General features: G+C 40.7%; 1 protein-coding gene across 16 annotated transcripts in view; it reads right to left on the reverse strand.

The window, feature by feature from the left end:
• The window catches only part of ptprfa (protein tyrosine phosphatase receptor type Fa), a 358,380-nt gene that overhangs the window by 239,422 nt on the left and 92,024 nt on the right, over positions 1-26,934 (reverse strand). For all 16 annotated transcript variants that reach the window (XM_076874474.1, XM_076874475.1, XM_076874480.1 and 13 more), the window contains one exon: positions 7,572-7,746. In XM_076874474.1, coding sequence (XP_076730589.1) covers positions 7,572-7,665 — 94 coding nt within the window. In that variant the 5' untranslated portion in view covers positions 7,666-7,746. The remainder of the gene's footprint in view (positions 1-7,571; positions 7,747-26,934) is intronic.

Genomic DNA, 26,934 nt, shown 5'->3' on the forward strand with positions numbered 1-26,934 from the left:
CAAAGCAAATGGTTTTGTACTCCTTTTCAGACCCAAAAATGTCAACGACTTTGTTTCTCAGCCGTTTCTTCAGATTGCAGCATAATGTACAATAATAACTTCTTCACAGCACCGTGCATGAGATATAACTCCTCACTGCTGGAGAAGGGAAATGATCAGAATACCTTCCTGATTTAACAGCCTCAAATACACGAGGTAAATATTTATCACTCTAAAATAGGAATGCATTGGTTTTAACCAAACTGCTGGGACACAACTCTCTCTTGAACCTACTACAGAGAAGAACGTTAGTATTGCAATATTTTTAAAAAAAGTAAATGATTTACTACAAGCAAATAAAATTTGTTCCAGAAAAATATATATACATATTTCAGACTGGCTCACTACATTACCAAGTACATTATTGTAACAACTAAAAGTTTTAAAAAATTATAAAATGAGCAATTTTCTAGAAAAACTGTTTTTAATATTTTTAAGAGTTTTTTATTAGAGCTGATTTTTAAAAATATATATTTTCTGAAATAATATCAAATTAGAGAATAAAATTTCCATCTTACAGTCTGATGATGTGTAAAGTATTTGCTCAGTAAGACTTTGCCAGTGTCTCAGCTCTTGTGGTCTTAGTTTCACTGAAGCATGAAGCCTGGTCCATTGCTAATAGCCCAGAGTCTGTGCAGTATGTTAACATCATCGTTCACACGTGAGCCTGAACACAAACACTGATTGTTACTTTTCAGAAAACAGGAGTCGTGTTCACTTTGTCTGACGTTTGCGTTTTTTGTGAACTAATCCATTTAAACATCAAAGTCAGAAACGAACCAGTCGAGGGAGCTTTAGACAAGCAATTCCCTTGTTTTGTGGCGTAAAATTACTGTTTTGGTCAATGGAGTCTGGCATGTAATGGCTTCACTTCCTTGACAGAAAGAAGATGAAAATGTTCTAAATATAGCGTCCACTTAAACTGATATTGATTCTTTGTGCATCTACAGCAGTAGTTTTTGTGCTCGCGCCGGCTCGGCTGGTGTACCGTGAGCTACTGCAGGTTACTTATGCCCATTACTGAAACTCAGAACAGTTCAGAACATTTATGCTCCACAAAACTGTTGTTGCAAATTCATACAAGCGTCAAACAAGATTGCAATTGCATCAGAGAATGAGTGCATACTTCTGTGACCCACCGGTATAGTGATCAGACCGTGTCGCTCATTGGCTTAAAACGTTGTATTTCTCTAATAATCTCTGTATTTAAATGTTCGGGAACATTTTAAAGTTTTAAAGCAGATACACTTAAGTATCTGCTCTTCAGTAAGTAGTCAAACCTGCACGTCCAGGCTTGGAAATGTGACAATTTGGCAAAAGGTGCAGCTGAAAGAAAAGTTTTTGATACTTCTACATAAATACTTTGGAATAATGCTTTAAAGAAATCAAAATCAAACTAAAACAGAGTTCGCTCTAACGTACGTTGTTTAGAAAGCAAAGGTAATTTTGCACACACGGTGTTATTATGAGTGAGTCATGGAAAGATTCTAAAAACAGACTATGATGAAACTTTTATTGCTTTTAAAAGACTTTGTGTTGAGCTCAGTCTGGGTTACTTTTTACATCAGGTAGTTATTTGTGCGCAATCATTCATTAAGCAGCCTAATGTTTTGGGGGCACTGTTCAAATCTTTTCATTATATGGTGAAAATAAGCCACAGACTCCTTCCATGCGGAGAGCTGACGTTTGACATGCAACCAGCTTACAAAGACATAATATCGCATGGCTTATGTCTTTTCCTTTGAAGGAGGTCGTTCTCATCAGCACATGTGAAGAACATTTCAGTATTTGATGGATTCAACTAATTAAAATGACAATTTCTATTCATCCATCTCATTTACAACCCCTCACACTGCATCAACAGGGAGATCTATTGCATCAAATCAAGTGCTAATGATTCCTCCTCAAACTTAATCAACAAATGATAGGACTGTGTTACACTGAGTAGCCAACTGTGCACAGAAGGAAACAGTCGCACAAAATGCAATATTATGAAGTCATTAAGGTCATGAAAACTGCTGCGCAGCCAACCATGCACAGCACAATACTGCAGTGCATCTGCATTTTTCTTTGAGAATATTGGAATCATAGGCTTCTTTTTCTTTTTCTTCTTCCACGCCCTTAATTTGAAGGCTTATAAAATGTAATGAATGTTCCTTTCACTTGATGACTCCATCCAGAGACATGCAAGTCATAATACATGAAACAAATATGTTTTGGTCATCCACTGTTTAAAGAATGTGTATGCAACACTTGGTGCCTGCATTCTTTCAACAGCCAGCAGGAGGCGACTCCTCAGAAAGAGGTCTGAGTCTATCAAAGCCGGTGAGAAAACAAGCCTATTATTTATGTCCTTGGTGAACACTTTCCTGATTCGTTTATGGTCTCAATCTTCAGCTTCAAGTCTTACTGACTACAGCATGATGTTCATTTTGTGCATGATGTCCCACTGATACTCAAACAGATGATCTGTGTGTGTGTTTATTATTCTCTGTTTGTTGCAAAAGATGATGATGTCCAAAAATCATTAGTCAAGGTTTAAAATAGGACATTGCAGAAGAATGGCTATTAAAACCATCCTGATGATACACAGAAGTGCACACAGTATGGAATGAAGAGGCCATGGTGCTTTTTGTTTTTACCCTGTAACTTTCCTCATAAAGCTTTGACTGATGCTCCATCAATCACCGTAACGACACCCGTGCCACTCATTCGACTGTGGCCTACAACTGAACCCTAAAATAAACATATCACATTAATTTTGATGTGAAATAAAATACTGTAAATTTGTTAGCTGGCAAGATCGTGAGTTCCTTCATCGAGAGCGCCGGTTGATTCCAGCAGCATGTAAAATGACTTTTGTGTATTTCAGTGGTAATTTGGGGGAATTAAAGGGTTTCCATTTCTGACACAAACTCCATGAATCAGGTTTAAATGGTTTTAATATGGTTTCATTAAAAATCTGTGAAAATCTCAATTCTTTGTGAGCAATTAATGATTCTCATTTTCTCCGGAGTGCTCACACTGGAAGGTAATTACTGACACAGCTCGCTGATGAATTCCTATCTGCAAATTATAAAGGAAAATTATAAAATGTGCTCATTGCAGCCATAAAGCAAATAGCCTTGATAATGAACCTGTTGTCGAGAAACACTGCCCTCCACGGAGCTCCTCCTCTGCCTCGGTGACCTCCGAAGCATCAGCCTGCCCCTGCCTGGCCTAAATGTAGACCATGTCTCCTGACATACATGAACAGGGTCTTTGTGCTGCTGTAAGAGCTGTGAGTAAATGCGCTGGTTGTTTCACAGAAATATACAGAGAAAGTGACTTGTTAGAGCAGCTTTGATTATAAGATTTGCGAGTTTGATGCACAGAGATCTGCAGATCTGAAAAGACTATTACTGAGCTCAACTTTACGGCCTGGCTGGCCTCACACGCTTGACTCTGTAATACAGTGACTGTAAATTGGCACGTGTAAAAATGTTGTATACTTTCAGAAGAGGGTTCGTGACAGCAGTGTCATGTGACTGGAATAATTCTGTTTCATTTGGTGAGGTGACATAATATGGCATTATAGTCATTTATGTGTGGAAGCATCACCTCCTTTGCACCCCCTGCTTGTGGGAAACACTGTACAATGTTGCTTATTGTCCCCAAGCATCCAAAAACATACCATGAAACTCTTTAGATTTACAAATAGATCGATGAAGATCTCCAAAGCCATAGTTCGTACAGCATATTGTGCAGTGATGTTTAGTAATTTTTCTGATGCTGTTACTGTAGCTGCCTCATTTCCCTTTATGACTGGACTAATACAGAATTCCAAATGTTCCTACTTAACCTTTCACCTCTACATCCTTTGTCCTTCTCAGATCTAATGCTGTGCTGATTACACATGTATGACTGGGTTCAATAGGATTCCAAAGGAAGAACAACATAACCATTATCAAATTAAGTGGAGTCTGCTCCGTGCATGCAGAACATTTTTTAGTCTCCAAACCCCACTATGACCCCTCTGCAAATGAAATGCTTTTAATGTTGACCTTTTATGTTCTTCCTAGACATTAGTGCAGAGTGGGACAAATATACTGCAGAAAGTACCTGGGGCTAAATATAGGTGTAGACTAAAGACCGCTTTTTACTGGAGGACCTTGTTTAGGGATGTTTTAGTGGGAGACAAAAAGAGAGTTTTTCTGGGGTAGATACATCTAAGTGGCCATGAAAAAGTCCGGAGTCGTTTGTGAGGCTAAGACATGTTCTGGCTAAATTCAGAGCAACATCTTTTTAAATGCCTACAACCTTTAGTCTTCTAATCTCAAATCTAACTTCATCAAGTGAAACGTATGTCAGCTAACCCAAGCAGCAACCATCTCAGTTCCTCCCATAGTTGTTGTTTTTTAATGGCTCGTTTGGAGTTGCTGCTTTGGTCAACCACAAAATCATAACGTCGCCTTTTCAGTTGAAACATGAGGTAGAGTTTTGAGCTTGTGCTTCTACAGCACAAGCTTTTATGTCTGTCTTAACCATGATCTCTACGAGCACGCTTCCTTAGCTGTGATCAGAATAATTATACGTTTTTATAAGTGCTTTTACGTAAAGCTCTTTTTACAGGATACTTGTCAGATTATATTGATAGCGACTGAGTTTAGTCTGTTCCTTCCCATTCCATGCAAGGCCACCTGGGTTGGCTGGAAGACTGTTTACTTAGCCTGGCAGGGCGAAGGACACTGTCTCAGCTGAACTCTGGACACGCACACACACATATACACTGATATGCACACACTCATCCCCCCTCCCTTTCCAAACGCCTTCGACGCTTATTCCCTTCCGATGCTGACGGTGGATCAAGGAGACCAGCGCACGCAGGCCCGGATGTGCTGTCTACATCGGCTGTCTCTCACCTTTACCCCCCTGCTGCTTGTCATGTGTTTCTTTGGTGTATTAAGAGTGTTTTCATGTGCAGAGGTGTTTTTTCTGTTCTCAAACTGATCTCCCTGTTGGAGCTCAGTCTGGGGGGAGTTATTTTTTTCTCCTTATCTTTCCTCATGTGGTGCATTTTCCATTGTTATCCCTCTCTGACCTGTCTTCCCCATGTGATGTTTGTGTCATGTATGTATGGTCAGAGGGTAAGATGGCGCCGCCATTGCGTGCAATAGGTCAGCAGCCTTATGAAATTTCCCCTTGTGGGACTAATAAAGGTATATCAAATCAAATATGATTATTGCCTTTAAATGCACAACGTAGGGCTGTGCGATACGACCAAAATCTCATATCCCGATATCAGACATCTATCGTCCGATAACGATGTAAATCACAAAAATGTAACATTTTCTGTAAACTCTGTGAATCTCGGGCAGCTCGACTTGTGTGAAGTGTTTCCAGCTGTGCGTCGTGTAGCTGGAGTCGAGTGTTTTAACCGATGCATGAAACGATACATTTTAGACATAAGTTGTAACGGCGCCGTTTTCTTTGTATTTATTACACGGCGTGCTGCGGGGAAAAGCCTGTTCTAACGTTTGAGTCTACGGTTTATTTTTTAGCACCTGGCGGCTCTTTTTTACTTCTCATCCGTAAATAATCTGCTCTTTCACGTGATTCAGTTTATTTTGAAAAGTCTCAACAGGATCTTGAGCTTTATTGTGAAAGTTTTATGTGGAACATAAACAAGCGGACACGCGATGCTGTTACCGTCGTTGTTGCTAAGGACAACACATAAAAACAGGCGCTTGTTCGTCCATAGTGTGGTTATATAAAATATAAGAGAAAGAGAGAACTTGAATACAGCCACTACAGGGACCATCAGAACAATGAGAAAATAAACAGGTTTATAAACAAAAACAGTTTATTTTGCGACACCACGAAACAAACGATAGCGTAAAATGAAACGATAGACGTTTTTATATCGACATCAGATATATATCGTTATATCGAACAGCCCTAGCACGTCTTTCTATATTTTTGCTCATTGGGTGTCTTTAGATTGTTTGGGTTTATATCTGTGGTAATCCAGGTTTTACCTCAGAAAAAGTGCCTTCAAATGAGTATTGATCTGACTTTGAGCTATATGAATAAAAATGGATTTCTCAAGACACATTTATTATTCACAAATAGGATCATTAAGAAAAAGGTTAGAGTTCTGTTGATGCTGTAACAAATGTCAAACTTTATCACTTCTACTGGATACTTTTATGCAGGCCTTTGATAGTAAATGCACCAGCCAAGCAAAACAGATGTTTGTAAAAGTTTTATAAGGTGTGAATAAGTTCACCAGTCTAAGAGAGACAGAAAGGGCCCAGGCCTTTCCTCTCTCACACAATCTCTCGATCCCTTTCTCACTTTCTTTCCTTTCCTTTTGTTTTGATTTGGCCTCAGGTAGAGTCGAGCTGGTTGACATTCAACACACAATAGTCCTGTGAGGAATGGTGTTTGTTAAAGGCAGCTGAAAAGAGAACGTCATGCTGCATGAAACCGCAAGGCAAACTCAAGAGTGAGGTCAGGTTGTAGGGCTGGATTTTTGTTACATGGATGCCAGAGTGATGCTTGCAGTTTGTTTTTCTATTTTTTATTTTACTTTAGCTAGAATACGCAAAAAACCCAGAAAGTGGAGATGGAGATTGGGCATGGGAAGAAGTCATTCACTCTTTCTTTTAAATTGCGTCCTCTGCCAACATCACTGCTCTATTTTGCACTTTCTGACCACCATTAAAGTTCATTTTAATGGTACTTGGAAATGAAATGTTGTTTTTCAACTCTCGCTGCAAATAAGGACTTTTAGTTTTACTTATTATAAATTTATTACATGCTGACAGCGGCCAAAACAATTCTGGTATGCAACCAGATTTGTTTTTGCAATCCTTCCTGCTATTAAACAAAATGCATGTTTAAGGAAATTCCCACATTTAAGAGTTAATAAAACCTTTTTCCTTATTTTCTGTTATATATAAACTATTACATGCTCATATTAAACATTGAAGTCAGCGTATGTACAAACAATCCCTCCAACTCAAAATCACAGGCTTCACTGCTCTAATGCTTTTTTTAAATAGTTTTTTATACTCTTGACTTTATGGTTTAATATAAAGAGGAAATCCCTGACATGGGCATCGCAGACAAAGGAGGCCCATCCACCTCCTGTTCAAATCTTCTGTTTACCACAGGCAGTGGATCAGGAGAAAGCTGGTTTAAACAGGTGGACATCAGTAACAACTGGGCCCCATGAAGTTTATTGTATACGGAGCTAAAAAATAACAGAATAGTCCTACTTTAAAAATGCCCTTCAAACGCAGGAAAAGGTACAGGGTGTCAGCTTTCTGTGTGACGCTTTCATAATGTGAAATATGAAATCATGTATCAAAGCTGTTATATCAAAGCTTTTCAAAGGGCTTTTTCAACTGAGCAGTGATGCTGTATGTCAGTCACATAACACATTTCCATTTGAAAGCTGTCTGTGCACACTTCCTGTCAGCTAATGGATATTAGCTGACAGTAAAACTGTGAACATGTAGGCACAGCTATGAGCTATGTGGACTCACTCTCTGTGTGAGAAGGAAGCACCAGTCTGGCCAGCAGCAGGAGATGAAGAGCTGCCCTGGTGAGAGGCGACAGACGTCTAAATCTAAGGTCCATGGTCCCACTGCTGGTAAACTCTCCTCTGGTGCTGATGCTGCTGTTAGATGGCTATGACCTCACAGGTTCATAGATGGACACCTGCGACGAGAGAAGACAAACCGATGTTAAAGTCAGAGGTTCAGTACATCAGTGTACTTGAGTGTGTTGTCGTGCGCTTGTGGCGAAAGTGTTTTATGTTCTTTATAATACAACCCCAGTTAATAGAGTCAGACACACTTGCAGAGCACACACGCAAGTCCTAATGCTAATTAAACATCTGAAGGTAATGAAGTCTGCCAGGTTAACTTGGAAATGTACTAAGAAGCAACATTTTTTCAATCTTCTATTGTGAAATTTTGAGCTTGAGCAAATTGAAGCCTCAGTTTCTTAGTGTTGGCTGACAAGAGTATCGCCTCATTGCGTGTCCGACCACTGTAGGCATCAAGGTTTGACATGTTGTGTGTTCAAAGATGCTCTTTCGAATGCCTGCTTTGCTTTTACACTTTTGTTATGTCTTCGATTTCTGGGCCCTGCACAGTGATTTTCTTTCTCTTCCAGAGTATCTCATGTGGGTAAGTTAACATTACTGTACAGAGTAATGTATGAAGTTACAAAGCATCAGCATGGTGATGGCAAAGTAATGGCAGATGGTACAGTCATGTCCTGTGTGCTGGTAGTTAAAAACTATGTGAAACACTATTTTATGTCTGTAGGGTAAATCTGCGCATCACCGTACTCTCACACCTGTTGAAGGCACCGTCAGCAGAAGGGTTGTATTGTGTATCTGCACACATGCAACACAGCTGGTGTTGATTTAATTGGTGATATCTGTCTGAGGCTACGTCCACACTAATGCGCTTTCGTTTGAAAATGCATCGTTTTCCCGTCCACACTGAGACGCCGTTTTCCCGAAGGAAAACGCAGCGTTTTGAAAACACTCTTGAAAACACATACATTTGAAGACGGAGCTGTCCCGTCGCAGTGTGGACACTCAAAAACGCAGACTTTCGAAAGCAATGACGCATTTTAGTCATGTGATGCAGTCATGTGACCAAATAAGCAAAGATAGCGGAGGGCATTAAACAGCAGCTGTTTTGTTTGACAGCCCTATTAAAGATTAACATCAGCCTGCACATGCTCCTGAGAACTTTTCTTCAAATTCTTTAATTCTCACTTGCTTTTGGACCTTTGTACTTTTGTGTTACTCGCAGCAACAACTCCGCCTCATTGTTAGTGCATTTAACAAACTCGGTGCTTTTCCTCAACATTTTGCCGCGACGTTTCAAAGAGCCGGAAAGTAAATAAGCGGCAGACAGAAATGAGGCAGGTCGAATCTTCTTGCGCAGGACTGGAACGTAAGTGTTTTCGGCCGTTTCAATGTGGACGCACAACTCGGTGAAAACGAATGAAAACGATAGTGTGGATGCGGAGCGTTTTCAGACGAAAACGCCGTTTTCAAATCTATCCGGGCTGGTGTGGACGCAGTCTGAGTTTAAGGCTTTGGTTCCAGTGCCAAGTAAGGTGTCTGTGGGACATGCTGAAAACATCAATAAATCACACCTACGACACATCTGTCTCACACACTGGTTGACCAGTTAATCAGAAACTCCAGTTAGCAGGAAACACCAGCGTCTGCTCTGGATATGGTTCACTGAAAGGTCAGTCACAGAGAAGCTGGTCAGTCATTATATTTCACTCTGTAATCGGGGATGTCAGAGTAAGAACAAGAGAACAAAGAGATGATTCTCATGCTTCCTCGGTTATTTTCCCAAATCTGCTACAATCAACTGGCGAAAACACTAAAAGTCAGCTTTGCTACGAGCTGCCAACACTTCGCCGAGTCACCAGCATACTGGAGGTCATTGCTCTAAGCAGAGATGCCACTAACTCCAGTTCTCCCAGCAAAGACACAAACAAGTTACGAAGCCGCCACAGAGACATCATCTCTCCAGCACATCCTGGTCTGCCCTGATGTCTCTTTCCATTTGGACATGGCAGAAACATATCACCTTGTTTCCATCAGTAAAAATAGTAACATCGATCAATCAGTAAAATCAAAGGTTTAATTCAACTCCTCGTTTTGGAGCAGCAACTTAAAGCTGTGGCCTCAGATTTGGGTGCTAATTCTCGTCCCCACTGTATCAAACTATATCAACTATAAACCACCCCAGTGTGACGTTAAGGTCACTGCTCACATAACCCAGAGGGAGCACATCATTCACAAGCCTGGAAATTCTGTCCATAAAAGTTAGAACTGGTGACAAAGACCAGGCCTGCGGGAGCTCAGCTCCCACTGGAAACAAGTTCATGTAACAACGGAATTTCATATTAATGGCTGTATAAATTTTAACATGTGGCTGCACTCGCCAATCACTTAAGATTAATAAATATCAAACTCTCTGTATTTAGAAACTGAACCTGACTCACAGGTGGGACCTGCAGCCCTCGCTTAGACATCTGAGAGATGTCTAAGATAAGTGTCTACGGATTCCCTCAGCAAAAGAAATATCTATTTAAAAATGATTCGTTCAACATCATGTTGTCACACTGAAATGTCAGCTTTCATTTTTACAATTCTTGTCCTTCAGCCACCTGAGCAGCCCTTTGTACTGGATGTCTCTGAGCTCTTGTACTATTGCAACATGTAACAATCATCATTACAAGTAAAATAACTCACCTGGAGGATTCAACGTTGTATGTTTCTAATATGGTTCAAGCATATTGCCAAATATAGTGAATGAGGGAAACAGCATTGCAAACTTCCTCCTCCAGGATGTAGACAGAACCACACCTCTCTGAAACAGTTTCAACAGAAACTCGCATGTCACTGCAGGACCGCTGTATTTAAGTGGGTAAACTCAAGCTATTTGTATATTAATAAACTGGCAACTAAATATATTTGTGCACACACGGTCTACTGGCATGGATAGCTTGTCTGCATGATGCACAAGTACACATGCTCTACTGCAAAGATTGTCATTGTGTTGATTTTTGCTTTGTGTTTCCTTTCGTTACTTTTCCCGTTGTATGTTCTACAATAAAAAAACAAAACCAAAAGATAAAGCAACACAACACTGTGGCGCTTGTAGCCCATGAGAGCCATAGCAGCAAGACTGGGACAAATAGTTCTTATAGAAATGACAGTTAAATCAATCAATCAGCTGCACAGCATTCAGCGCAGCTAAAACAATGGGCTGCAGCTGAAACAGGGTTAATATGTCTTTGCTTAACAAGCAGGCAGGAAACAGTGGGGTCCTCGGCCGCATCAAACAGGAAGCTACAGTGATATATGATAAATGTAATGCCAGTAGAATTAACCTACATTATGACAGTACTTGAGATAGACTGATTTATCCAGGCCAGCCTGTGCAATTATAAGTAATTCTCTCCACAGGTGAACCTGCTATTTTAGAGTCTTCCACGAAACACAGTAGCTTGTTTGTTACTGCGTTTCTTGTGGCGTCCACGGATTCCACAAGACTACAGAAATGCATTCATGACAAGTACAGCACAACTCCATTTTTCCACCTTCACCGCACATCAACATCAAACGTGAGCTCCAATAGAACAGCGAGCTCATGCAACCACCGTATGCCCCAGCACACATTAAAATCAGACTGGGAGAGAGAGGAGTGGTCACAGTGTAGCTTCCTTTGAATTTCCTCATTTCTTGAATGATAAAGCGAAACATGAATCCCCATCAGCATCTCTAGCCATGCAGATGCACACGGTACTCTGTCAAAACTGCTCGACAGCTGAAAACTTTCTCTTTTGGAGGAAAAGAAACCTCACAAAGCTCTGATTGTTTCCATCAGTTTGACTGAAAAACCCTCTTCCACTGTTTACTGTAAAAGTTGAACAATTACAGAAAGTCTCACAGAAACAATTCAGAGAAAGTTTGGAGACAATTTCAAACATCTTTGACACATCATTAAGTGTGCTGTGACAGGAAGGCAGGGAGGAGGCTAAGTGCTGGATTTCTAGTGTTTCTGGAGCAGCATTACTACTGTCTGCCAATAGCACTGTAGAGACAGTTGCAACACTTTCATGTGCACTCAGCCGTCTCACAAATCACAACACGCCCATTCTGCAGCAACTCACACCTCAGCTTACCAATCACACTGAGACCTCTTAAGCTCTAGTGTATCTGATTTGTTTACTTTTCAATATTTAAGCATATCTGTGATAGAAGGTCGAAACAAGAAACTTTTTTATTCAAAATCAAATATCAATTATATCACCAATGACATATCTGGAAGCCCCACTGTGCACCTCACAGCTCCTGTTTTACTCTTTTGTGGGGTTTCCACAGCCCCCCTATGCCTGTGTAGATCTTCTTGAGCAGCAGTTTTGTTGTGATGAATGGTGACATGTCCAGGATATAGCCTGTCTCCTGCTCAAAGTCAAATAGGACTGGCCTCAGCTGCCCCACATCCCAGGATTAGATAACCATTTAAGAAAATTATGGATGTGTTGGATGGATCCATCCATTTTGTTGCTGCAAAATAATGCGATGAGTATGTGTCGATTAATGAAAGGCACACAGCCGGGTCCATGGTGACATGAAAAGCACACAGGAACTTGAAGAAGTTTTACAATAACCATCACAAGCAGGGTTTATCATCCAGAGTCTGAGTCCATTTGCATAGTTCTGAGAGTACACAGTAGGACAATGAGAGTTTCACCAATGCAAAGTGCTCATAACAGAGGTGTGGACTCGAGTCACATGACTTGGACTCGAGTCATTAATTTTATGACTTTAGACTTGACTTGAAAAAATGTTCTAAGACTTGTGACTTGACTTGGACTTTTACACCAATGACTTGGGACTTGAATTGGACTTGAACCGGTTTACTTGAAAAGACTTGATATTTTACCCCAAATATAAAATTTAACATGCATATTATATAGAGATTGAAAATGTGACGTCATTCACGGGTAGAACCGCAAAGGATTCTGGGAACTCGTGGCAAGCGGTACTAGGCTTTCAATTAAAATCAGTCACACAGCGATAAAAAGAAACACAAAAATGTCAAGAAGCTGTTGTATTATTAACTACAATAGCCGGTCACATGACAGCCACGGGAAGCCGACGGGTAAAGAGATCGGTTGTTATCGGATTACGTCGTTGAAGAGAAATTGTTCAAGCCATGTTTCCGAAGTAACAAAGACGCGACGGATGGCCTGGATTGCAGCCATTCAAAGAGCAAATATAACGTCCCAGAACACTCCAGCTCACAGGTTAGTCTGCTCCAAGCATTTACACGAAGGTCAGTCTGCTGTTGTAGTTAATGCGTCATTTTCATTACATAATTGGTGATATAGGTTACAAGCAAGTCTGGCGCTGAACAGAAATTGTCGCGCTATGCTCCTTTATTTATTGTGCATAAATAGTGAATTGTCCTGACACAATATTGCGTTTCGCTTCTGTTATTATGGTACATTGACAAAAACATATACTTTTATTCACAGGATAAAACAGGTTTTTTGTATCACTAATTGCCCAGTACGATTACAGCATACAATATTATTGTCACTGCTACATTTCTGTGATGCTACCAGAAATTATTTCCACTACTAATTAATTACCCTTGAGCTCAAAGGTCCTATTAATAAACGGTTAACGAATGTGTATTTATGACGACAATTTGTGAGACTGGTAAACTTATGATACTTACGATGGTCTTTACTTTCTACACGGTGCATTTCAAGGTCCTGCACCCATCCGTCGGTAAACTGTACCTGGGCTTGTTGCAGTGACCTGAAGTTACTAAACTTCATGAGTGTATGCACTCACTCCAAGAACCGTATAATTATAAATATGCATATAAATATGCTAGGATGAGATAGCTGACTTCATCTAACTAGCAAATGTTGTCCAGGCTACGTTGGTGATACAGTTTTTTTTAATGTGTATGATATTTTTGTCATGCGATTTTAAAGCTGGTCCTACAACCGCATCCAAGAATAACATGCAGCTTATCTCAGAACTGTCGGTGAAAATTATTCTTGGAGCTAGGTTTAATTGAGCTGCATTTTAAAGAGGTGCAATTTCACAATTTGTGTATATTTTCTAAGTTCACTATTTTGTCATGTGTTGAGAAAAACACAGATTTTAAAATTACATGGTCTAATATTTACATTTAGCATAACTGCAACATTATTTTTTCGTTGTTTTTTTTTTTTTAAAGACTCGAAAGGACTTGAAATTCAAAGTTTCAGACTTGTGACTTGACTCGGACTTTTACACCAGTGACTTGAGACTCGACTCTGACTTGCCTGACATTACTTGAGACTTGACTTGAGACTTGAGGATAAAGACTTGAAACTTACTTGAGACTTGCAAAACAATGACTTGGTCCCACCTCTGGCTCATAATACACTGGGTTAGCAATAAAATGCATTTAAATGAGATCTATGACTTAAAAATAGAGTGTTTTTTAAAAATAAATTGTACTACTGAAGGATACAAAGCCCTGTTTGTATGTGTGTTTGGTCGTCTGACACCACGTATGTTTAACGAAAGAAAGAGACTTTTTGTTCATTGATGTATGAACACAGAAACATGTGTGTGGCTGAGTGATGAATTACCGAGCAGTTGACAGAAGTATACTAGTGTCCGTACAAGCTCCATTTCAGCTTAAGATAGAAAGAAGACGAAACAAGAAAAACAGATCTCAAGAAAAGAGCCAATGAAAAATGTCAGATTTAAAGAGTTTGCACTCTGTGTTTGCTGTCGACTGTCTGTGAAGAGACTGCATTTCCTATCCAGCAGAGCCGCCTAAAAGAGTCTTTACATTATTTATGTGCAGCCTTCTACAATCTAGAATAGCTCATAGCTGAGAAAAACTCTCAAAAATTTGAAACTTTATTCTTGAAAATGATACAGTGACAACAAATCAGAAAAACATAACCTCTCAGGAATCCAGCTTCTCGAAGATTAGAAGAGAACTTTGTAGTGCCTCCTCATGCAGCAGCTGTCAACATAAGCACAGGTGAGTCTTCATGCCAGTGTCCAAAAAATGACTGAGCTAACAAGCTTTCCATGCAAGGAACACTAGCGTGTTGCTATTTTTTGACTGACATAACACTCTGCACACCCTGACCACTTGATTTCATTTATTACTACATGTCTCATTTTGACAGTTATGCTTCATATGATTTCATTAAGGTTTCTCGTTTTTTCCCGTTTAAAATAATCTATTAATCTGGTTATTTTGTGCAACAGAAAAATACGTGTGCTTGCATCTGAGGTTGTGCTCACACTCATAACCTAAAGAGAATTCTCTGCTTAATCTGGAGCATTGCTAAGCTGTTCTGGGTCACTCACACTACCCTCTCTAAAGCCACAACACTCCTCTCCGGTCCTCGTCAGTGACCAGTAGTTGCAAACCAGCTTGTAAATGCAGGGAACTCTTCATCAGGGCAGAGCCTGATTTTTCTCTCATGGCCGGGAGTAACCGCCAAAAACAAAAAAAGACAAAAGACAGCAAATATGGGACTTGGATTAATCATGTGGGCACAAACATCACTCCAGATGAATTATTATGTTCTTCTGAATCTGTTTGCTAACAAGTGCAGGATAGTACAGCTTGTTGTAACTCAGATAAGGGAATTCGAAAGAAATTCATCTTTATGCTGATGACAGCGTCTGGATATGTTGCTCTGCAGAGTTTCTCACTTGTCTGTTTTCTTTTGCCTCACACATGTAGCTAAGGTAAGTCTGTTTAATACCAATAGCAGGGCCTCGGGGGTTAAAGAAAACATCTGATTTATAAAGCAACACAAAAACAAGCTAAGACATCCCAAAGAATTCAGTGCGATTGTATAACAGCAGAGAGATGATTCACTGTTGTTGAGTGATGCTAAATTCTAGACGACCATTAGCAGAAATATTTGTTTTACAGGGAGTGCCTGGAGGGCTGCATTACTTTCATATTTCTAATTCATTGTGAGCACTGCAGCAGCGCTGAGGTAGGCTATGGTACCAGGCAGACCTTCTGCACACAGCTGGGCTGAATGCGTTTCCCCGAATCTGACCGATAACAACACCGGGGTCAGAAAAAAAGCTGAACCAAAGGATTGCAGATACAGAGCCGAGAGATATGGATTTCATGGAAAAGCAAGAAATATAAAGCACAAAAGGTCAAAAATAAGGGCTATGATGAGGAAGAACCTTTCTGATTGAACCAGGATGGGTAAGGTGTGATTGTTTTTCTTTGCACACGTTAAAACAGAAACACTGGAGCCTTAAATAAAGGTAGCAATTCTGAAGTTAATGTAATGCACTGTGTGGGGTGCCTAGATGATGCAGGTGAGAATAATTAGTCCCACTCAAATCTAGCTAGGCAACAGTGCCTGATGATTATTAATGGGTACATGTGGTTATGTACTTGTGTTTTAGAAGGAACAAAGCGAAATGACACAAATGGACTTTAAAGATGCTCGCCATCTATCTTGGCACCTTCACTATGGAACAGCACGCTCAGTTAAATGGCTTAAATTTAATTTGAAAGCCTGTTTTTTAACCTGGTTGATGTTGAAGATATTTTGTTGAGGCATACTCAGCAGATCCTGTGTTTACTTTTTCATTAAATGTAAAATTTAATGCATCCTTTATAATTAACATGTGGGTCAGCACTGCAGAGGTCTTCGTCCAGTGAGGGGTGGGAAGCCCGTCAGTCACTATCTCTGGTTCTCTTACAAGGTCACTTTCCTCTTCAGCTAGTGTGCAGGTCTTTGTCTTACTGTGTAAAAAGCTCTGAGATGATGGTTCATAAATAAAAGAGTTATTGGCATGTTTTGACTCCCCGAGAGCCATTGGATCGCTTTCCTTCAGCAACAACAACAGCAAGTCTTGCTATGGTGCTGGTTGAGGAATTAACTGCATTTTTGCCCCGGACTACTTATACGTACCTTTTGGTGGTTTGTATAACAGATTATGCAGATAGTAGTGTACTAGTGTAACACAATGTCTGGCTTCACTGTGGAGATGGTGCATACTGGATACACTATTGGTAGCCATTCAGTAAAAAGGACTGGATGTTACAGTCCCTGATAATGCATTGCTTTAAATGGAGAAATGTTGAGGGATGGCTGTTACGAGGAAAGGCAGCCCAGACACTTTACCAGTTTGGGACACATCGTCAGTAGTGGACCTGTGTCGGGTGTTTCAGCCATTATCACTAGACACCCTCATCCAAGGAGGCCCTGCCAGGGTTGATCAGGGCCTGGAGTGTGTCCTTTCCCCAGATTTTCTCTTTTCCACACTCTCCCAATTCATCCAGCGACCCTGTTTGGCCAGCGCCACGGCTCTGGCATGTCTGGCTGTTTCCTCCTGTCGTCGCACCTCCTCCACCACCATTTTTCAACGTTCAGTTACAGATGCCTGTTGCCACTGATGTTACTGCGCCAAGACCAAATCCTCCTCTTCCCTGTTGGACGTGACCCACCACACCACAATGCCGAAGAGCAGATTTCGCCTGTAGCACAAATGTGGCTGTGGTCCACTTCCTCCTTTGGGTAATAACCCAAACTGGAAGCACCAGAGCTTCAGTTTTCCTGGGAGTGCAGTGTTGTTAATCCGCTTGAGGTCATCAGCCAAGTTCTGCCTTAGTTGTTCTAGTTGCCATGTATCATGGAGGTCTGCATTATACCACCGTCCCAGGCTCTTTATGGGCTTCTGTAATACTGTTGGAATTGGTTCTCCACTGATATAGAATTGCTCGGCTGTCAGCTTTCCTTTTACGATGGAGATGTTGCAAGATTTACTTGGCTTAAACTCCATCCTTGCCCATTGTTTTCCAGGAGCTTCTGTAGGAATCGCCTAGTACATGGTTTTGTTGTTGTAATGATGGTCATGTCGTCCATGTAGGCCCTAATGGGAGGAAGACGAAGGCCACTCTTGAGTCACCTCCCACTACCCACCAGGATGCCCTCAGGACCAACTCCATTGCCATGATAAATGCCAGAGCAGAAATCTCCAATTTCCAGGTGCTCCCAGGCTGTGGCGGTATTCTCAGCTGTCACACAAAACTGTAAATCCTGAAAGTACGTCTTGACCAGTCCTGTGATGTGGTTTGGTACGCTGAAATAGTTGAAGGCCATCCACAACATCTCGTGCGGAACTGACCCAAAGGTGTTGGCAAGGTGTAAAAAAACCACCCTTTGTTCTTTCTTGGCAGTTTGAATCTGGTGCCAGATGATGCTGGCATGCTCCAGACATCCCGAGAAGCTCCGCATGCCGGCCTTCTGCACGATGTGTCAATACAGGGTGGGCCATTTATATGGATACACCATAATAACATGGGGATGGTTGGTGATATTCAAGTCCTGTTTGTGGCACATTAGTATATGTGAGGGGGCAAACTCCTCAAGATGGGTGGTGACCATGGTGACCGTTTAGAAGTCGGCCATCTTGGATACAACTTTTGTTTTTTCAATAGGAAGAGGGTCATGTGACACATCAAACTTATTGGTAATGTCACAAGAAAAACAATGGTGTGCTTGGTTTCAACGTAACTTTATTCTTTCATGAGTTATTTACAAGTTTCTCTTTGTTCACAGCCATCGACATGTCGAAGAGGTTAACACGTGAGGAGCGGATCGAAATTGTGTTGATATCTGGTGAACGCAGTAACTGGGTCATTGCAGCAGATTTCAATGCAACCTGCCGAGTCAAACCACCGGTTATAACTCAGTAGGTGTTGAGCAGTCGAAGACAGTTTCACGACTGTGCTGGTCAGCCAGGTAAGGTCACGTTCATGACTGCAGAGCATGTGTGAACACACCTTAACTCACTGGACTCTTGAATGTTTTTGGTTTCTACTTATCAGCGTCCTGAGCATCACACTGTACACATTTATTGAAAATGTTGATTGGATTGGATCAAGCTGTCACTCAGTGTGTTGACAGTCCAGTTAATTTAACAGAGCGCCATCACTCAAAGCTGCTACGACTCCCACATTTACATAAAACCAGGTTATTTTTTCATTGATTATGTTTACTTGTAAAGGCGTCATGTAGGACAGCTCATAACAGTAACCCATTTAAAATATGCGAGGTTCCTTAAACAACACGTGAACCTTTAACACAACTTTGACTCTCTTACAAAACTTGAAGTTTTAAAGTTATATTGGTGAGTGATCAAATCCTTTGTTTCCACTGCATAAAGCACGTGCTGCTTGGACACCACAAAAACACAAAACACATGACTTACAACCACGTTTGATAACCTGTTTCGCTTGTTATGAACTAATGACATGAGCGCTGATATGAACAGCACATATGGGAGTTATGGAAATATGATTAATTTTGCTCAGGTGTATTGGATTTTTTGAAGCAACCCCAGTGGATCCACAGACCACACTGAGACCAGCACTCCTGGTGAGATCTGACAGAGAAGGTCACGACTTGCTGTACAGGAATGAGGGTGCTCCTCAATCACAATGTGAGCCAGTGGTTTACTGGCAGCCTCATATTCCCCAGACAGGCAGCCACATACAGGGCCATGTATCCCCTTCATCAGGAAGAGAGGAGTGGCATCTATCACCATCAGGCCTGTCAGGGGGAGAGCAGCAGGGTGGCACAGAGTCAGCCTGCCACAGCTATAGGGACCAGTAACCACACACGATCACACTACATCCCGTCATGTTCTTAAAGTGGCCGTATGGCATTCTAGGCATGAGTGCACAACATCATATGTTCATTCATAATTAGAAAAAAGGGAAAATTAAACAGCTCAGCTGTATTAAATCTATTGCAGCTCTATGAAATGGGTTTTTAAGGTTTTTGATATATTTGTAATAGTAAGTCTTAGCTCCAGGAGCTCAGCTTTCAGAAGCCCACAGTGAAAATATGAAAATAAGTTTGCTGCTTAGAGTTCACATCTGCCGAACCCATCAAAGAGGACGGCTGTGTGACAAAAGGAAGAGAGACTGCAACCAGATTTTCTCATGTTGGTAGGCTGCTATAGGTAGCATTTAAAGAAAATATAAGAAGAATGTACATTAATAATTTTGATCAATAGGTGGATCCTAACATATAAAAAGCTAGCAAAAAACTTTCATTATTGTTTGCAAGTAACAACAAGAACAATGGAAATAACTGAGCTCTGCACTGACAGCAGGATAGACCTGACAATGTAGAAAAGTATGCTGGAAGGCATGATAGCAGGGCCCACTACCTGCAACCTTCTAACCTCAAAGGGAATCTAATCCAATTTTAATGCACTTCTAATACTTTCACCAGCAGAGCCAACAGACGCAGGATTCCTTAAAGGCTTACTTTGTGATAAAGAAACAATCCCCTTTCTCCAGGAGAGCTGGAAGTGTCACACAACCAGATGGAGAAAAAACAACAAAAAAGACAAACTCGTTCATTTTATTCATGTGGGGAAGTGAAGATGTCAAGAAAATATCAAGCGAAAATAAATGTGCTGATTAGAAATCTTTCATGGCTTCTCCTGTGAAGAACAAAAGCAAGAGATTTTAGGAAAGCTCTCGAAAAAGCCTCAAGCTTCAATACTTGATTAGACGTTGTTTAAAGTGATGATACAAAAACCATAATGTCACAAATAGAAAGGCGGTGAGCAGTGAATTGTTTGGGCTCAAAGTTTCCTGTCTGTGGTTTGGATGAAGGTGAATTCAAAATGAAGTTTGAAGTAACTTAATAAAGAGAAACCAAATAAAAGTTCAGGGGCAGTCTAGACTTCCTAAATCTCTTTAGGACCCCTCCTGCCACTGGCCGGGCAGACAAAGTCAAATTAAGACAAAAAGTCTTTAAATGAACTTTACGACTGAGTTTTTGATCTGGGGAGGGGGCAACAGCAGTACTATCATTAATCATAGGTTGGCTGTATTAATGTCAACTAAATCAAGTTACAACATTTTATTAATCAGCCTTGAAGAATACCCCCCCCCTTTCACTCATCTAACTCTGTATTACAGGGGCTTATGGCCCAAGTTCTCACTTCAGCTGGGGACATTCCTAGAACACCTTCATTAGGGCATCCATCAGCCACCGCAAATAGCATTTCCCCCCCAATGTGGAAGAGCAGGAGATCTGATCTTAGCCTTCAGAGGAAGCTCAATTCCATGAGACAGAAAGAGTAGTGCTGGTACAATCACTGGTACAGTCACCCACAATAAGTCTGACTTATTTCTAGCAAGTGGACCAAGCTCTGTCTGTGGTTGTACAGGACTTACCAAAATAAACTGTATCATTAGGTCCAGTAGCCCATACTCCCAAACCACCGCGCACACGGCCTCACTGATTAAATCCATGAGGGATTTAATCACATGTGGTCTCCACGTACATTTCTGCAAACTGGCTGTGAAAACTTATATACTCACATATATACTCACAGGTGACATTGAGAAGGTAAAAAGCTAGTTCAGTGTTTTATAGCCTGTAAGAAAAGCACATTGTTCATCCTGAGCGACTGATGGGCAGAATCTCCTTTCCAGGAAGCAAATTTAAAATTCACAAATGCAACAAATGAAATGGTCTTAACACAACAAAAATAATAATACTTTAGTTTCCAGCTGCCCTTCTCTCTAGGACTGCACACGTTCAGATGGACAAGAATAGACTAATTGACCCATTCAGAAAGATCTGAATGTGCCGTGGTAATGAAACACCACGACAGATCAGAATTACTGCTTCTCCGTTCATTATGTCGTCCTGTCATGTCCCTTTGAACACAAGCACCAGCTAATACGATCTAATCCTGCAGTAAATCCCACCTGCGTGAAGATTAGAGTTTTCACTTTTCAGTGAAGCTCCTACAGCATGGCATGTACTCCTGTTCATAGCAGTAAGTAAAGTTGTTTTGCTTGGTCACAGAACCACCGGAGGTCTTTGGCACAAAGTCTTTTCTTAGTTTATTTAAGAGAAGATCGTGATTAAAGTTCTGAAATGTGGATTTGTCACATTTCCAGTTTCATTTTGCTCCTTCATCCTGCAGTGTGTAAGGGAACAAAGTACAAAAACCCTGCTTTGGTACTGACATTAGAATATAACCATCTAAATTACTGCTGCTTTGATGCTTCCATTGTATCCATCAAGTTATCATAACCGAAAGAAGAGAAGGAAAGGCCGAATCAACCACTAGAGAGAAAAAGAGAGAACAAATGGAGAGTGGCTGCTGAATGGTTTTATTGTGCACTGCTGATAAGCTCATCTCCACAGCCTATAAAAGTGTTCGGCTATTATGTTGCAGACTAAACCCCCTCACCTTAGTTTGCCATTAAAAGCTTTCCTTTACTGTCTCTGAGTCGGGCCTTTCTCAGCTTCAAGTCTAAAGTCCGCGGAGGTAACAGCTGCAGTCAGTCAGGACATGCAGGTGGTAGTGTTGGCTCATCCTGAGCTTCCAACACCAGAAGTTGAAGTCACCAAATGTTAGTGTACCTTGAGTCCCTTTAACACCATTCTTATCAAGTACCCACAGTACTCATATGTAAGCATCTAATCTAAAAATGAAGCCATTTACTTCAGATGAATTATGGATCAGAGACATCGAGGTGATTTTCTCTGCCCATCAGGTCACTCTGAGATTTTAAAACCTCAACCAAGTTAAAATTTTTACTCCTGCATGAATCTCAGAGTAAAAGGGTGTAAACCATGTTGTTGTTTCTTTATTTTTGTGCGTTGGTTTTGCTGCCCATCTATTTTCTACTTCTTATCTCTGATCAGAGATGCCCAGATATCTTTCCCACCTACTCTAGAAACGACAGCATCTCTCCAGCATGCCTTGGGTCTTCTGCCGGTTGGACATAACTAAAACTTCTCACCTAGAAGGCATCGGTCAGGTATCATATCAGATGCCCAAACCATCTCATCTAGCTCCTTTTGATATGCAGGAGAGGTAATTTACTCTGAGCCCCACACATATATTTCTAAGGCTAAGTCCTGACACTTTGTACCTAAAATCCCTTTTCTTTGAGTCACTACCCACAGCTTAAGGTCACTGCTGAGGGTAGAACACAGATCAACCCTTAAATCGAGGGTTTCACACTAACACAGACCTGAAAGCCGTTTGTCAATCTCCTGGTCCAGTTTCACTCGTTAACAACACTCTACGGCTTGAACTTTTCTACTTTGGGCAACGACTAATCCAAAGAACCAAAGCCTTAGATTTAGAAGTAACAATTTCCATAGCGCAAGCTGGAGGTCACCACAAAGCCAGGTTTGTTTTTTATTTTGCAGCTTACATTGTACGCTCCTGTTTTGTTGTTATTTTCTACAAGCTGTATAAAAAGCTATATAGATAATGTATGAAGTAATCCAGGCTGATAGATGGTTAAATAATATTACACAGAAGTAACATATGTGGTGTGTTAGCATAATAAATGTCTGTCTCGGTGCAGCTGTGTGAGGCTTGTCCAGCTGTGAGCTGTCTACAGATCACAGTTACTTTGTTTGTTTTTGTTGTGAGTTTCTAAGTGATGGACATAGCAACTATAGAAACGTACATATAGTATTGCTACTTGAACCTCGTGAATTCACCTGTGTTATCCTCATGTGCATCAACCATTTCATTTCACATCTAACCGAGTTGGAGTTACTTACATGCAACCTCGCTTGGAGAAATGCTGCACAGCCATTGTGGTGTATTTATTCACATAAGACGTACGCGTTGACGTAAGCCTACCGTTAAAACCCAACCTACAGTATCAGCTCTCATCCCTCTCCCCAGCGAGCAGTCCCACCGTGCTCCACTACAGACACTGATTAGTCCACCTCATCCCTCTGGAGACTGTGAGATCCTATACAGGCTATTTGTCGACAGGGTTATTCACTTACTGATGGCCCAGACAGCTGGCAGGAAGAAAGACTGTCTGTCAGCTGGCAGCCGCAGCACACAGATGAGAAGCAACCTTCAGAGAGCTTGGAGACATTAATGCAGTGAAATGAAACGCTGCACTCATCAGTTACCAATCACTTCAATCTTCTCATTAATCTACACGTCTCATCCCAACATCCTAATCAATTATAGTGACAAACAGTCACCTCTACTCACTGATGTGTTTTTGCTGTAATTATACAACATGATCAAAACAGATTAAACATGCAGTATAGTTTTGTAAATACTAATCGCCAAGTATTTTATCTATTTTGAAAATAACTAATGAAACTGAAGTTTCTGCACAAAACCCCCACAGCCTATATGATGATATTTCTTCCTTATTGCCATGAAAGTTTGGATGTCGTGGAGTGCAGCTACACAAAAATTAATTAAGAAGAAGATTTATGGAGCTCTGAAACTCAAGAATACTCAATGAAATCTGCACCCTTGATTCACACATGGGAAGCAATTTCCCTCGAGCAGAATATAATGCAAAATAAAATTCTGAAAAACAAGGCAGTTGGAGTGAAGGAGACAAATTACCACGTTTTAGCAACTGACCGTATTTAACTGACCGTATTTAACTGACCGTATATAACTGACTGGGCATCACTTAGTGCATTTTGAAGCCTCAAATTTTGTGTTTTGGCCACTGATTTTTTTTCTATTTAGCAAAGACTCATCATGTTTGAATAAGAAGGGTGAATTTCTACGTTACTGGTTATTTGGTTAGCAAGCTGCAACCATAAACTGCACAGGTACAATGCACAGCATGCACTCTTGCCAACTAGTGCTGAAATCACACTAGAATTTACTTCCTAAAAACTGGGGCGCAGATTTCTTCTCCCCACAGCAGGATATAACAGTTTGTCTGTCAGCTATGGAACGCCAGGACTGCCATAATGAATTAATTAAATACACCATTAAATAATTAATTAAATGTGGCAATAATTAATTAAAATTGGAATTAATTAATTAAATAAATAGTTATGACACATGTAATTAATTAATTATTGACACATTTAATTAATTATTTATGTATTTCACATTTTAATTAATTATTGACACATTTCATTAATTATTGACACATTTAATTAATTATTTAATGATATATTTAGTTATTTAATTTTGGCAGTCCTGACGCCTGGCTCTCATCATGAAATAATTTTATCTGTCAGCCTCACCCATCAAACTCAGGGGGCGGGGTTAACGCTGATCGAGTCAAAACCATTGCTTTGGCCTGGTGGCCATTGTTTCTAGCACACAACAATCGGCATGTGGAAGCTAACAGAACTGAGCTTTGAAAAACCCTGTGTGTGTGTCACCAAATACCGTTTTAATATTTTTTTAGCCGAGAATGTAGTGGTTTAATCTTCATGTGTCTGGTCGGTTTGTCAAGATACAGCCTCTTTGCAAAAGTGTTTCGATGATGTCGGAGATGTCTGCCCAGTCTCACGGCAAAGCGTGGGATAGACCCGCTCGCCTCGCAAGCAATCCCACCGACAAAGCGCAGGCCCCGGTACACAGCTGTAGTAACCCCCGCTGACTTCTTTTACTGAGGTTATATTTATCGGTGTTTTATTTCCTGATGTTCTTATGTGTCCTACGTGTTTCAGTCGCTAATTCTGAATTATAACTAACATTAAAAACATGTTTAAGGAGGAGAGAGAGCAAATAAATCTGTTTAACATCTGATCTTTGGGTTTTTGTTCAGTAATCAGCGTGACCTGTATAAACACATAAAAGAGATAACGTTGGTGTTTCTGTCATGTAGTAACTGCTGGCTTTAACTGTACAAAGGTTGTTCGACACTATGAAACACATACAGACTTCATGATGTTCGGCTAATATTTTTATTGTGAATATTAATCATGCTGACCTCGCTCTGTACACCACGCAGCGAGGTCAGCATATCCACGATATCCTCAGCTCCATGAGTTAACACAAAGTTTCCCAGCTGACTATCTAACTGCCAACTATTCCAGAGACGTGAAAATATACAGCATAAAGAAAAGTGTAAGAGACTCAGCAGCAGATTAGAATAACAGTTATACATTTAATAAATCACCAAATGAATCCAAGAAACGAGCAAACCTGTTCCGACAATTTGAGTTTGTATTCCCTCAGCTGCAGACTCGCTGCTGTTTAAATGTTTGAAAAGGAAGATTAGATATAAAAAACGTCAAACATAGACTCAGTCTGCCTTCACATTTGATATGAGGCCAGCACGTATAGTGGCCTCAGCAGGCTATTACTGAAATACACGTGCTATATCATAAACTGTGATATAAATAGGGAGGTCCTATTAACATGTTTAGTTTTAAAGGACACCTTCCTGCCTTTAGTCTCATTCATGAGCAGTATTAGTTTTCTTCTAACATCCAGAAGTCTGCACCATGTGTTTCATAGTTTGTAACAAGCCTTTGACAGGTAAACATAACATGACCGAAAAAGCAAAAAAAAAAGAAAAAAAAGAGAGAGAGAGAGTGTTGACATAAGAAGAGAAAATGCTCTCAATTATGGAGACAGGCAAATGGTTCATTTATGTTTGATGTGTGTTTATTCCTCCCTAAATATCGTCGGTGAAGTTTGCCATGCACGTCAGATTTTCCTGCGCATTTTTATACCTCTGCCAACAGAGAGAGAAAAAAAATCACATTCTAACAGACAGCTGGTGCTTAGAATACAGTTGAATAACTATTAAAAAACAGATGATATTTAGATGATAGTTCAGTCTAACACATGTGCCAGTGAACCATTAAACGTCTGTGAAACTATGCAGTTATGAAACGTAACTTTAACCTCAGCCAAACCGATTTGCTCAGTTGTAAATAAAACAGGGAAGTAAACGTGACCCGACAGACAGAACCTGAGTGAATGAAGTCCAGCGTTTAACCACTGAGAGCTAAAACTCAGCTGAGGTTTGAAAGCTGTGTGCTGGTGATTGGACATCAGCCGCTGATGAAGCTGTTCGCCTATAAAGTGCTCTGTAAGGAAACAAGCTCCAGCAGCTCTGCGCTCGGGGAAAACACTATATTTACTTATCTTGTGCAGAAAAATGCGCTGACATTGCGTTATATCAAGCACCGGCTGCCCAGTTAAACTGTGACTATCACCAGGTAACTAGGCGTGTTTCTTGAATTAGCAGCAGGTGTTAAACAGCTGACAGATGAGGAGGAGGATTCATGCAGGTAAACTGAGGGTCTGTTGAGCTGATCGCTGGTTTCGTGAGAAAAATGTCAGCTCGTTCTTTATGTTACAGAAGCACAGAGACACAAGACCAGGCGGAAAGAGACGATCGTTCGGTGAAAATGAGAATCTGCGAATGCAACATGTGGAACACGGAGAGTGGAATATGTAAACAAACCGGTTAATGTACCCCCTCGGTGCACTCTGCATGCTAACTGTTAGCAGAGCTAGTGAAATCTCTGAAAACATCT

The sequence above is a fragment of the Maylandia zebra genome, linkage group LG15 (assembly GCF_041146795.1).
Source record: "Maylandia zebra isolate NMK-2024a linkage group LG15, Mzebra_GT3a, whole genome shotgun sequence".
Taxonomy (NCBI): Eukaryota; Metazoa; Chordata; class Actinopteri; order Cichliformes; family Cichlidae; genus Maylandia; species Maylandia zebra.